The following is a 14,923-nucleotide window of genomic DNA, read 5'->3' on the forward strand; positions in this document are numbered from 1 at the left end:
CACCAAAATAACAGTTTTTACAATTTTTGTCTGTTTGTTCCGGCTAATCTCTGAAATGGCTGGACCGATTTTGACGGGACTTTTTTTGGCAAGTAGCTGATATAATAAGGAGTAACTTAGCCCAAGTTACTTTTATTTTAGAAAAATAAAGTTAAATTCCACGCGGACAAAGTCGCGGGAATAGTTAGTTATAAATAAACTTAATTCGTCTTGTTACTATCGTAGTTTTCATTGTTGACGATATCTCCTAGATACACTATTTTGACGTTGCGTTGCGTGGCAACTGTTTTATCAATAAATACCCAATATTCGCGGCGTATGTCACACGTTATCTGCATTATTATTTATTTTTAATGTGAATTGGTATTGAAACATGGCACCGAAAAAAGATAAAGGAAAAGGTAAAGAAGAAGAACAAAAAACCGGTGGTTTTACAGAAGTTGAGAGGACATTCTTGGAGTTACAAGTCGCCGAGTGTAATAGAAAAATCGCAAGACTACGCTCGGCTGTTGATGAATATGAACAACGTAATGATGAACTACAAAAGGCTTACGATAAATTAGATGAAGATAGAGCTGATATTATTGCTTATTTAAAGAAAACATTAAATCTTAAGAATGATGAAAATAATGAACTGAAGGATAAAGTTAAAGGCCTCGAAGAGACAAGGGAGATTGAAACGGCTCAGTTTAAGGAAACTGTTGCCGAGTTAGAAAAAAACTTTACATTGATGAAAGATCAGTTAACATCAGAAAATAAATTACTGGCAGGCAAATTAAATACGCTTGAAGAATTCAGAGCTATACGAGATGATTTAATGCGTAAGTTTGAAAAACAAGAACAGGATTTCAAAGATCAAGAAATGAAATATAAGAGAATTATATACGATGCAGAAAAGAAATTTGTAATTGGTAAAGATAAATTGAAGAAAGAAATGGAAGCACGGTTATTGCAACTAGCACAAGATTTTCAAGATGCCACTGAATTAAGAATAGCTGCTTCTACGCATAGAGTGATAAGAGAAAACATAGCAATAAATAACGAATTAGATAATATTTTATCTACACAAGCAAAATTAGCAGAACAAAACGAAAAGTTTAAGGAGAATGAAAAAGCTGCTCGCGTAGCTAAAGAATTAGCTGAAGAAGAAAGAGACAAGGCTATTAATAAAAATGTTGTACAGCTGAAGGTGATAGATCAGCTAACTACAGCTTTTCAAGAAATGAAGAAGAATAAGGCATTCTCTGATAAAAGAAACTATGATTTTGAAACTCAACAAGCTAAAATACAAAAATTAACTAAAGAAAACGAAAATCTTTCCATACAAGTTCGTATTTTAGAACAAAATTTACATGCACGTATGACTGATCAGAATAAATCTTCAGTAGAATCATCAAAAGTAGCAAAAGAATGTGCCAAACTTAAAAGTATTCTCAAAGAGGCAGCAATTGCTGTACAAGCTGCTTTAAAATTAGATAATTGGGCAACAACGGATCCTACTAGAGAAATAATGGACAGGCAAAGTCTATTATCACGTTTGCTTACTATAATAACACAGTACAGAGAAATCCAACGTGCGGAGTCTATGGATACTTTAGGTTCCTTTGGTAAAGTTTATGAAGAAGGTGACCTTGGATTTATTCCGAAACCTTTACCAAAGAAATCGGCCATATCTACGACTGCGTCGTTCGCATCGAGAGAGTCCTTGAAAGTTGAAAAACGTAGCACTTCTGCTATGTCTATTTCTTCATCTTCTCTTGGCAGTATGAAAACTATTCCTAGTGTGAAACTCATACCTCCATCATCTGATATTCAGGTAATCCCTAAGGATAGTGTCCCATCATTTATAACATCTGCTAAATCTACGGAAAGCGAGAGTGTAGAAGAAGGATCAGAGAGTGAAGAATTGACAGACATGGAAAAAATGTTGGCAGCGAGTAAATTAGAAATACAAAAATCTATTATGAAGGATTTGGAATATTCCCAAGTTGCAATGCATTCACAAGCTAAAGCTGATGATGAACCTGAGAAAACATCAAAATCTGCGATAATTTTTGAAGAAGGTGAAGCAGCAGGAGAAGAGGATGTAGAAGATGAACATACTACAGAGGGTGAGAAAGTACCAAAAGATACTGATGATAAACAAGAAAAGACTGAGGATCAAGTAGAGGAAAAGACAGAAGGTACTGAGTGAAGTGTTTGTTTAAATTTGTGTGTTTAGTGTGCTTTAAATACGCGTTATATTTTTATATCAAAAACATTTACACGTAAAAATAATTTCTTGTCGTATTTTTTATAATAAATATTAAGTAAAAATGGAGTATTTTCTTATAACTATTACGAATAAGTATTTTTGTTCCTATAAAAATGCATACTAGTGCACAATGTTTTCACAAGCAATGAGATGTTTATGATATATGATCTAATAATCGTGATTGATATTAGATTAGTGAATATTTTTGTAGTGCCATTTCTAAAAGGTAATGAAAATTAAGAATTAATATTTGAAACGTATATTAGATTATTCAAAAATATCTTGTAACAGATATCCTAACTCTACCTATGTTTTGTTCTTTTCATTCAAATTAATTCATTTAAGTCATAAAATAATGATTTAAATTATAAGAGACTTTATTTCTAGTGCATACAGAGGTTTGTATCTTATTGTAACTTTAGTATGACTAGACTATGATTTAGTATGAAATTCGAACAACTTTATTCAAATAAATTTGATTTAAACCCTTTTAACAGTGTTTTTTATTGTATCTACTACATTCTAAATGCAGATGGAAACAAGAAGAATGGACAAAAGTTTTAAAAAAAGTTCTGTAAAAGAACAAATTTTCTACAAGTTTATGTTTAAGATTATGTCCAGCCGTGGACTGCAGTAGGCTGATGATAATGATATTTATTCTAATCTTACCAGTTATTTAAACTAATCGCTAAGTCGTCAAAATTTGATCATAATAACTTCAAACATTATTAAGGTTGTATTGTCAAATATTCGCTTCACGTGTATAATATATAGATTACTTTGATAACCGCACCAAAACAATCCTCGATTCGCTGATTTCACAATTAACAATATTGACATTATTTGTCATTGAGTTATTGTTATCGGTCGTGTAATATAATGATAGTGTAATGTTTTATTTATTGACATAATGTAATTTTTAAGCCTAATTATAAAAATACTAACATTCTGCACTCCTTCTTTATAAAAACTTTAAGTGTGCTAAATTTCATACTCCTTCGTCCGCGCAGTTTTTGCAAAAAGGGGTACAAAATTTTAATTCACGTATTAATATTATGATCCTTCTTTCAAAGAGTAAAGAAAGTATACTTTCCTTTAAACAGGGTAATGCAGTGCAACTAGCAGCTTGTGAGTGCACTGCACCGACTTGGGCTGGTGATTCTCCAACTGTGGTGACAGAAGTCGGTCCCAGGTGCCGCTGTGGATGCGTACTACACTTAGCTCCAGCCGCGAGATTGTTGGCAGGGTCAGCTCGCGCCTGTCCTGCAAGATCCTTTTGGTTGCTACAAGTATGTATATTTGGTCTAAAGTAAGTTTTATTATTGTAATTTAACTTTACTGTTGTGACTATAAAATCACTTCATCAAAAAAATAATCAGCGGTCTTTATCAAAATAACTACTATCATATGTACGATTTTAGGCAAACTGTATATGTAGGATAGTCCACACAGTGCCATCTAGTCCTAAGTTAGGCTGAGCTGGAACAATTCTGGGTTTTCGGGTAATATCTATATGACAATCACAATCACACTCAGGATTATCTAAAACTTAATTTAGTGTAACACAGATATTGAATACAGAGTTTGGCTACTGCTTATAAATTACAATTTAGTTTATCAATATATAGTAGATTTCATCTGATATCAATAAATGATATATGTGGTTTCAATATCTGATACTGTAACCCAATAAGTAGATAGCGATATCAATGCCGACTAAAAGCACCTATACTACTACCTATGCCTAATTAGTAAGAATACATAATTTGTACATGTTTGATGAAATTAGTAAAGGATCAAAGTAATTGGTTCAGAGTTGACGAATATATCTGGTAACATATATATTCAAATTACAGAGAAATTAGAAACCTTCTCCATAATAATATCTGTTGAATGTAAAACTAATATAGCATTCGCAAGCAAAAGCTAATTCGCAATGTTATTTCATACTAGCCTTGCCCGCGACTATCTAACCCAAAAAAGACAAAGAAAAATGTCTAATCGTTCTAGCTTCAAAAATTACGATATTTTGTACAAATTTTCTTTCCCTATTTTATTTTACTCCCTTAAGGGTAACATTATTACAAATTTTAAATATCATGTTTAAATTTAAATAACAGCCCAGAATATGGGTATCATGGTTCTAGATTTAAAAATGACGATACTTCTATACAATCTTTTAACTCCCCTTTCAAGCCCTCACAACCCTTTCTTCGAATTAAAAAGTAGCCTATGCCCTCTCTCAGGGTCTATACTAAGGGTCTGTACTAAATTTCATTTAAATCGATTCTGTAGTTTTGACGTGAAAGCGAGACAGACAGATAGATAGAGTTAATTTATAATATTAGTATAAGAATAATTCCGAAATTTAACATTATTTTAACAAGTTAAAAGTCATTCACACCTTAATTAGTCGACTAGATCACATACTTAAGACAAAAAAGTAAAATGATGTGACAAATAATATAAACTGTAACTACAGATGACATAAACTGACTAGTTACTATGAAAATTAATCTAATAATATTAATATAATAATATCTACAGCAACATAACAATAACAAGTCAATAATCTCTATAAATGCCGCGTACAAACAACCGATTAAATTGGAATACGGTGTAGTTAATTTCAGAGCTTGCTAATCAATTGTTAGTATATTACTGAACGTTAATTTAACTTGTAATTGTTAACACAAGGTATCCTTGTTACGGTTTTGATTACAATAGTTCAAAAACTCTCCTGTTGTACATATAAACGTACCAATTTACTGTACTGTAACGAACGTACTGTTTTGTTTGGGCATACAATTGATTTATTAAATTAAAAGTTTCCTGAAACACAATACAGAATAAAATGTGCTGTAATAGAATTAAATTCCAACCAGTTTTCCAAACTAATATGACATCAACAGCTAGTTCAATCTATCTTGAAACTTAGCATTCACGGACAGTGCGGTTTCAAAGGAATTTCTCCCGCGCACACTTAGATTATGGAATGAACTACCTAACAAAAGTTATCAAGATTTATTAAGGGTAGATTACTGTAAACGTATACCATCAGATGTGCCATATGCTTGTTAGTATTGTGGTATAAAATAGAATACTATACGCTATAAATTTCAATAATATGTTTTTAAAAAACAGTTTCGTTTAATGTTCTCGAGAAAGAGATATATGCACTGTGTAAAGGATAATATAGCAAGAAAAGGAGTAAATAACGGAGATAACTGCGAGAGAACAGGTATGAATGGAAGAAAAGAATATATCACGCCGGATAAGGAAGAAGCAGATGATGAAGATTTCATTTGACGTTGTTGTTCTATTGCATACTCAAACAAAGATGTCGAAAATTTTGTAGCCTATTAAGTTCTGTTACTTACTAAAGAATGTTCTAAAAATGCTCTTAGTCTTCATCTGTTTCAGCTGATTACATTGTATATAAACTCGTTCCATCACCATGTCTCATACCATCGGTTTTGTCAACATTTTAACCATAACGACCTCAAACATTATAAAGTTAGCGAGTGCTTACTAAAAGACGAAGTAATGTCGCATATAACGAAGTTACGAACAGCCAATATGAGTTCGAGGCTCGTCGTTGGGCCATCAAGCGATTTTCGAATTTGATTCCGATAAAAGCGTGCTCCAAGCAGAAAGTTTATATGATACCTATTCGAATTTTGTAAAGTTTTAATTTATCTAATAACTTTACTAGGTGTAAGTTGTGCATGAAATTGTTAGTGTCTTTAGACTGTTGCAACTGCAATGATCTTGTTCGTTTTTAGTATCAACTTATATAAAAGAAGGACCTTTACTTGCCAGTACATTTAGTTTTATTTCATTTATTTGTTTATACCTTGTTTTTGTAAAAAAAACTACTTAAAGTTCATAGCGCTGACAATATCATCTGATTGCACTAGAAATGAGCGCGTAGCTGTTTCTATATTGATTATAGCATACTTCTTCCTTCTTAACACCTTCTAACACCTTTTCAAAAGAGCAATACGCAAGTTTTTTTGCTCATTCTTCTTGTGATGAATTTGCGTACCGAATGAGTGGTAGAATAAAAAAATATGACTATTCAAAAGTGCTTGTATTGAGTTTATTCGAATAAAGTTTCATTCTAATTATATTTCTTATACTCCATAATGTTACAGTAGTCATTGTATTATATTATTCTTAGGCTGAAGAAGGACTAGTGGTGCGCCTGCGCATGGAAGCAGTTAGACTACCATGTGCTGGACAGGCGCTGAGGGCGCGCGATGGAGACTCCCTGGGTTCACCTCTGCTGGCGTCTTGGGATGGCCCTGACAGCACTGCTGTGGTATAGACAACAAATATTATGATTATTCGTAACTGTAATTTCTTGTTGGTCTATATTTCTTAGTCAAACCTCTAGCGGTTGTTACTAATTTATTTTGGTGGTTTGGTATTAGAAGTGGTACATTAAATTTGGTCAGGGCGAAAATGCAAAAGTTAGTAGATTTTTGTATAATATGGAGGCAAGATTCCTTAGTCTTTTGTAATGGTACGATACTTACCACGTATAGTACAATGTAGTTGGTGACGTCGTCTATGTTGTTTATGTACGTAGATGACGGTTGCAACATTGCAGTAGTAGGAGCTTTTTTCTCAGGATAATTCACACAGCGCCAGTGCGGTGCTAAACCGCTAGATTCCGAGACCGTCGTTTCAATAATACTGAATATATAAAAATAATAATAAGTGAATGCTCTAGAGAACCACGATATTTGTGTACTATTCTTGACTTTAACTTGACTTGACTTGATTGTGTTATTAAATATAATATTTTTAAACAGGCTGGTGATATAGAAGCGACTACAGATAGTACTGGAGTGCTGGAGATAGCTGGTGGTCGACATATACTTGTTGAACTACGGTCCGGTGATACCAGCGAACGGTGCGCTGGAGGATTTCTTGCGCATGCGACGCAGATTGGTATGATTATAAAAACTAATAAATAAATAATGGTTTAATGCCAAAAATATACTTATGCTACAGAATATAAAGATTAAGTTAACTTCTTTTTACTTGTAAAATCAAAAACATTAGTTCATGTAACATTAGGTGTGATACGTATTTTTTATGTTTCATCTTCTCTTTTTTGTCTAATTGAAGAAATACATTATTCTTTGTAAATATAATAGTTCTAAAGTCGTATTTTATTCATAAATTCCTTCCATTGATAAGACATTTATTAGATCATCATGTATGCAGTGAATTTGTTTTGTCATTGAAATGATTTTCTGCATTTTTATCATTTAGTTTAAATAAAAATGTCCCAAATATTTTTTCCTTTTTTCCTGACCCTCTTCCATATTCTTACTATCTCTTTGACACTCATATATTCTATCAATCTCACTCGTTAATCTTCATTTACTCTCGCTTCTGTTATACTATCTCGTTATTATAAATCTTATTCACCTGTTACTGGTGGTACGTGCATGTGAGAATGAGAGAGGTTCTCATTCTCACATGCACAGACCACCAGTGTCTAGAACTCAATACAAATTTCCAGAACCAATTCGCAACGTGTCAGCTGCGTGGGCCTCAATAAGTACCACAAATTGGTGGCACAACGGAGGCGGCGCTCGCGGCGTCGCAGTCACGTTAGCGGCCACCGCCGCTCTAGCCGCTTTATGTTTAGCGCTGCATTCAGCACATCGGACTCGTGCGTACCAACGAGCTGCTGATAAGGACTCGCTTACTGACAGCGATGGTAAGAGCTTGATGACTGTTTTACTATAATGGAATGTTGGAAGGATAAGGAGGAATGGAGTGGAAGGATTGCTAAACATTGACAATAATTCCCATTATTGTCAATAAGAGCCGGGTCCTCGGGCTCCCTAAAATATTGTCGAGCACTGTGATGGCTGGCTCCGTCATACTCGTAAACGAGTGCTGATGCTCGAGTGCAGTGATGGCTGGCTCATCCGTCATGTTAGTGAACGAGTGCTGTGTGATGGGTAGCTCATCCGTCATACTCGTAAACGAGTGCTGATGCTCGAGTGCAGTGATGGCTGGCTCATCCGTCATACTAGTGAACGAGTGCTGCTTCTAGGAACTGGTCTGCTCTAATCACTACGACTGACTTATTTAGTTATTCAACCAGTTGGTTGTATATTTAATATTTTCTCTATTTCAATATTTAATTGTAATTAGTATTAGTTGTGTTTTTCACTATGCGGTGCTGACAACCATGTTCTATATTCAAGTACTTTGTTGTATTTTTATTTAAAATATTATTATATTGCTAGTTACTTCTTCCCAAAAGAATGTCTGCTGGTCTAGCGGCGTAGTTATCAGTATTATCAACCATATGCATGTAGTAAAAAACGGTTATTTCAATATTACAAAGAGACTCCAATTTTATTTATATGTATAGATTATAAATAAATGGAAGATGGATTATATGTCTATATATTCTAAATTGTTGAATTTTTCTGACTGCTATATATAGTATAGTTTACATGTGACATTTCTTTGAGAAAAATCTCACAAGGAAATTGAAAAACGTGACGTGTTCACGTAAAATATTTACGTTTTAGTACGATAAAATTCATTGCTACACATCGAGTGTTAGATATTCTATCTAACACAGATTCTATCTATCTTAAATAGTTTTACTAGATTTTTTTTACATCCGAATTAAAAGTACATACATACATCTATACATATAAATAAATAAATGTTTGTAATATTGAAATAACCGTTTTTTACTACATGTATATGAATAGAAATACGGTACATACACCCAAAAATTTTTTTTACAATATTTGTCTGTCTATTTGTTTCGGCTAATCTCTGAAATCGCTAGACCGATTCTGACGGGACTCTTTTTGGCAGGTTACTGATGTAATAAAGAGTAACTTAGGTTACTACTTTTATTTTAGGAAAAATATTTTTTAACATAAAGTTAAATTTCCTAGTTAAATTCCCTAGACAATACACTCACCAATGTATAGTCCTACTATATAGCATATACCATATCAAGTTGACCTCCACGCGGTTTCCCTGGAAACCATCAGTACATATTCTTGGAGAATTTTTCTAGATGGGCTTACAAATCTGACTTCAATCTCATCTTATCATCCTCCACAGGTGCCCCGCCAGCATATACCCTTAGCATAGGGTGCATCATTACATTGTCAACCATTAAAATAAAGTCTTAAGATAAACAGAGCTTGTATTATGGGTACCAAGCAACTGATATAAATACTTAGATATGTTTTTGTAAATACATACATAATATACATAGAAAACACCCAGACCGATACAAACTATCATACTAATGAATACAAATGTTTGCACCGTGCTAGGAATTGAACTCGCGACCATTGAAAGTAAAGTGGTGTGCTAAACCGTTAGACCTAGAATTATTTTGTTAATTCCGCTACCATTACCATTTCACACATCATCATCATCATCATCGCAGCCCGTAAGACGTCCACTGCTGGATATAGGCCTCCCCCAAAGATCTCCACGACGATCGGTCCTGCACTACTCGCATCCAATGCCTTCCAGCGATCTTGACCAGATCGTCGGTCCACCTCGCTGGAGGCCTTCCCACGCTGCGTCCTCCGGTCCGTGGTCGCTACTCCAGGACTTTACTGTCCCAACGGCCATCTGTCCTACGAGATATGTGCCCTGCCCATTGCCTCTTCAGTTTTGCAATTCTTCGGGCTATCTCGGTCACTCTGGTTTTTCTGCGGATCTCCTCATTTCTGATTCGATCACGCAGAGTAACTCCGAGTATAGTCACATTTCACACATATTCATTGCGAAAATCTGACCACCGTTACTAGAAATTGACTTCCGCAAAATTACATATATAATTCTAGAGATACATATGTGTACAATATGTGACCATTATCAGTAAAAGCGACGGATGAAAGACGACTGCATGCAACTGAAATGCGAATGTTGAGGTGGATGTGTGGTGTGACAAGAATGGATAAGATAAAGAATGAATACATTAGAGGAAGTATGAAAGTGGCCCCGGTGTCAGAGAGGTTGAAGAGTAATCGACTATCATGGTCTGGACATGTAATGTATAGGAATGAGGATAATATTTTAAGACAGGTGTTACATATGAATGTGGATGGTTATAAGGGCAGAGGAAGGCCGAAAAAGAGATGGATGGACTGCGTGAAAGATGATATGGTAAGAAAGGAAGTAAATAACGCGATGACTGCGAACAGGGATGAATGGAAGAGAAAAACATATTACGCCGACCCAAATAATGGGATAAGGAAGAAGCAGATGATGATGTGACAGAAAATTAACATTATCTATCTAATATTTTCCTTTCTTTTGTCTAGCATGCTCAGCTTCACTAGAACTTGGTGGAGCTACAGCTGGCTCTCGAAGCACGCTCCTGTCGGAGGTGGTTGGTGGTGGGGTCTCGTTACGGCGTCTTCTACCTTCAGGGAAGACCAGGCACACGAGGCTGAGGGATTCAGATCGGGCTTCCGAGACTGTTGAACAGAGGTAAGTTGGCATCTTAAGGTTCATGTTATATATAAAACTAGCTTTTGCCCGCGACTTCGCTCGCGTTAATTTATCCCCTTAGGTGAGGAATTTATCAAAATCCTTTACTAAGGGGATGCCTACGTCATAGTAGATTTATGCATGCAAAGTCTTAGCCCGATCGGTTTAAAATTGACAAAGTTTCATACAAACTTTCAACCCCTATTTTATCGCTTTGGGGGTAGAATTAATCAGAATCCTTTCTTAGCGGATGCCTACGTCATAACATCTACCTGCATGACAAATTTCAGCCCGATCCGTCCAGTGGTTTGGGCTGTGCGTTGATAGATCACAATGGCAGTCACCTTTGAGTTATATATATATATAGATTCTCGTGTCACAATGTTAGTTACCATACTCCACCGAAATGGTTTGACCAATTTTTATGAAATTTTATATGCATTTTCAGTAGGCCTGAGAATCGGTTACTATCTATTTTTCATACCCCTAAGTAATAAGGGTTGTCCACACCTAACATTTTCTATTCTTATACAATTTTTTTTTTATGATATGGCATTAAAAAATAAGTACAACCCCGAATGTCTATCACCGTTGTGTCTATCAACAACCTCTATTTTTTAATAGCAATATTAGTATTGAAATTTATATGGCAAAACAACGTTTGCTGGGATCAGCTAGTCTTATATATAAAATTCTCGTGTCACAATCTTAGTTACCTACCTACCTTACTATACTCCTCCGAAACGTTTTGACCGATTTTTATGAAATCTTATATGCATATTCAATAGGTCTAAGAATAGGCTACTGTCTATTTTACATACCCCTAAGTGATAAGGGTTGTGCATCCCTAATATTTATTACTATACTTACTACTATATTACTTTCTAAATGATTACTTAAATGACAACAGTTGTTCATGCACTGGATTTTCATTTAATGTTAGATATAAGCACCTACATAAGTAAACAATATAAATAAACTGTCTTTAAAAAGAAGAAAAAAGAAACTCAATAGAGTTTATAGTTCTTGCCAGTTCTTCTAAATTGAATCTGTATACTGAACTGGACGATGAGAAAATAAATATTACAAAAATAACTGTAAGGCCTCCAACAAGGTTGGACCGACGATCTGGTCAAGATCGCTGGAAGGCGTTGGATGCGAGCAGCGCAGGACCGACCGTCCTAGAGGTCTTTGGGGGAGGCCTTTGTTCAGCAGTGGACGTCTTCCATGCTGAAATGATGATGATCATCATAAGCGGCTAATATGTCCTACATGAATAAATGATATTGGATTTGATTTCATAACAATCTTACAGTTACATTTTAAATGTGAACTTACAAGGATTATTTAAAAGAGCAACACAAAATTATTCTTGCTCATTCTTCTTATGATGAGACAGCTCCGAATGAGCGGTAGTTAAAAAAATGTTATGACTATTCAAAAGTGCTTAAATTAAGTTTATTTGAATAAATGATTTTCTTTTCTATAATATTATTCTATTCTATTGACAATATATCTTTTAAACCGATTCAAATTAATTACCAATACTTACAGCCCAATTGTCAAGTAGGAGGGTGAACACAAAGTAAAACTTGTATAAAGTAGTTAATAACAAAGAGCTCCCTCTTAATATATGTAGTGCTATTGTTTTGACACGTATCGCCTCTAGAACACGATGGAGTACCTTGTTATATGTTTATTGTTTTCAATAACTTCATTACGAAAAATACAGCAAACTTTTTCATTGATGATATTTGTTTTCATTTTTAACTAGCTGTTCCCGCGAATCTAACTTTAGTTTTGTTATTACACTTGAATAAAACTTTAAGAGCACATACAAAAAAATACTTTTTATTAAACACCCGAAAACGGACAACTGAATTTTTAAATATTTGTAAGACCAAAAACTGCATTGTAATTATTCTTTGATAATATTACTTTATTTTTACTATTGAATTATTATTTTATTCTTAAAACCTTTAAATATGGAATTATATTGTTTTTCTAAACTTGGATTATTATGTTATCCTATGTCTATTAAATTATCCGTCATACTCGTGAACGATTGGTCGCCTCTAATTACTACGACTGATTTACTCTTATTCAGTTACCCAACCAGTAATTACTTAACCTGTTTTAATATTTTGACACTAATCAATTACTGATAGTTGGTATCCAAACACTTTTCAAATTATTTAAAAAACTTTATCTGAATAAAGAATTATCTATTTTTAAAATCACTAGTATCCTGACGACTTAGGCGTAATGCCGGTTAGTCAGGGAGAGAAACACCTCAATGCCTACAATATTCACAATTACCTATTTCTTATTTGTTTTTATATCAATATAAACACTTTCGCTCCAAAACTCCCGCTGCTTCCGTTCTATCGTCCGTCATCCACTTGTCAATGTCACATAGATTACTTTGGCTCTGGCCTCTGACGTTCCGTTTCAGGTTACATGATTATTGACTTTACCATTTTTAATTAATGGTGCGTCACACGATAGTTAACAGTCGGCCATCCTGCAATAGTGTCTGGCCCAGACACATAGGTAACTGATGAGCGTAGTCATGCTTATCAAAGGATATAGTGTCTACAGGATCATATAACAAATACTAAACTAAATAAATTAAAGATACACATTACTTTCATAACATTGACTATCTTAGTATACTGTCAAAGGTTTACAATCTAAAATCAATACTAACAGAGCTAAGTTTCGGCATGCATTCAGAATTGCACAAAATATAACATAACATATATTAATTTACATAATCCAAATCACCCAAAAACATGAACAACCTTTTAGAGTAACAAACAATTATTTGGCGGTGAATGACTTCTATGAGTGAGACTGTAACATATAATGTAAGTTTCCGATCTTATGAACATTGCATTTTTTTTTATACCTCCAAAATAGAACTTGACATTTCTCATCATGAATATTTTAACGGATAAATTTAACATATCACATTACAAAAGGTAAAACTTAATTACCTACATATATAGAAAAAATATATAAAGAGAAAGTAATATTCTCGTGACATAAAATTAGAACAAAATCGCTGCCTGCCTTCACCTAACCATTAGAAAATAACAGGTCAATATTATTCAAGTGGTTCTAATACCCTCAATACTACTACTACTATTTTACTTCGACGATACTCTTGATTTACCAGAGAATTATTTTAATATAACATAATTCATTGAATTTCAGTTATGATTTACTTAATAATACCATCAGCTCACTGGTCAAGTAATCTATTGCATCCTTTGAACCCTGTACATTTAGGGGACTATAAATGATTGTAGATACTGATCTCAATTTTCTTTACAACACCAGTTTAACATAAACCAAAACCCACTGTTCCAGATTAATGTGAAATAGAAATAATCTTTATTCAAATAAACTTAATATAAGCACTTTTGAGTAGTCAAGTTTTTTTTTAATCTATCGCTTATTCGGAACGCAGATTCATCACAAGAAGAATAAACAAGAAACCTGTGTGTTGCTCTTTTAAATAAATATTGATTTACTTATATTTAATTAACAACAAGGATTAGGCATGCGGCAATCAACATAAAAACTGCTACGCACTTAATCTCCGTTCAATCAGACAACATTGACAGAGCTATGAATTTCAAGTTAGATATTTTCTAAAAAACATTGATTTATAAATAATGATGACATTTATAAATTCTTCAATTTTATAATAAGCTTTTTTTTTACAAAGAAAATATTTTATGACACATTTGATTTCTTTTTCTGGCAAATTGAGTACAGACTCTGGGAGTTCGTTGCAAAACCTTGCGCAATTTCCATAAAACGAATTACTAACTTTCGTCAAATGAACGTGAGTTTAGTAAGCCTACTATTCACTTTATATTTAATCGATGGTATTCGTAGCCACTTCGGCCATCCAACGTTATCGAAGGGCCTCATTCGATATTATCATAACAGTTAACATCGGGTAATATAATAAAATTAAAATCATATAAAATTTAGTTTGAGATAATTTACATACTTAAAATATGAAAGTTGCCACTGACAACTACACATTACATTTCAACATCATGAATTCAGTCTTTGTTATATTTTTCCGCCTTAAGTTGTATCACTTAATTTTTCACACCAGGTACTAGTCAGCATCTCTGC

At 33.8% G+C, this 14,923-nt stretch overlaps 2 protein-coding genes across 2 annotated transcripts in view; both read left to right on the forward strand.

Moving 5' to 3' along the window:
• The window catches only part of LOC131850878 (uncharacterized), a 359,653-nt gene that overhangs the window by 327,653 nt on the left and 17,077 nt on the right, over positions 1 to 14,923 (forward strand). The window contains exons 12-16 of the mRNA XM_059201259.1: positions 3,358 to 3,543; positions 6,438 to 6,578; positions 7,075 to 7,213; positions 7,794 to 7,994; positions 10,597 to 10,765. Of these exons, the coding sequence (XP_059057242.1) occupies positions 3,358 to 3,543; positions 6,438 to 6,578; positions 7,075 to 7,213; positions 7,794 to 7,994; positions 10,597 to 10,765 (836 nt within the window). The remainder of the gene's footprint in view (positions 1 to 3,357; positions 3,544 to 6,437; positions 6,579 to 7,074; positions 7,214 to 7,793; positions 7,995 to 10,596; positions 10,766 to 14,923) is intronic.
• On the forward strand, positions 309 to 2,263 carry LOC131850873 (cilia- and flagella-associated protein 157). The gene has a single exon (XM_059201253.1). The coding sequence runs from the start codon at positions 374 to 376 to the stop codon at positions 2,192 to 2,194; it is 1,821 nt and encodes a 606-aa protein (XP_059057236.1). The 5' UTR covers positions 309 to 373; the 3' UTR covers positions 2,195 to 2,263.

Source organism: Achroia grisella, unplaced genomic scaffold (genome assembly GCF_030625045.1).
Source record: "Achroia grisella isolate CSIRO2021 unplaced genomic scaffold, CSIRO_AGI_Agris_v1 utg780, whole genome shotgun sequence".
NCBI lineage: Eukaryota > Metazoa > Arthropoda > Insecta > Lepidoptera > Pyralidae > Achroia > Achroia grisella.

Bases quoted from the DNA above. Each gene is read 5' to 3' on its own strand.
- LOC131850873 (XM_059201253.1), top strand. From the start codon at position 374: ATGGCACCGAAAAAAGATAAAGGAAAAGGTAAAGAAGAAGAACAAAAA.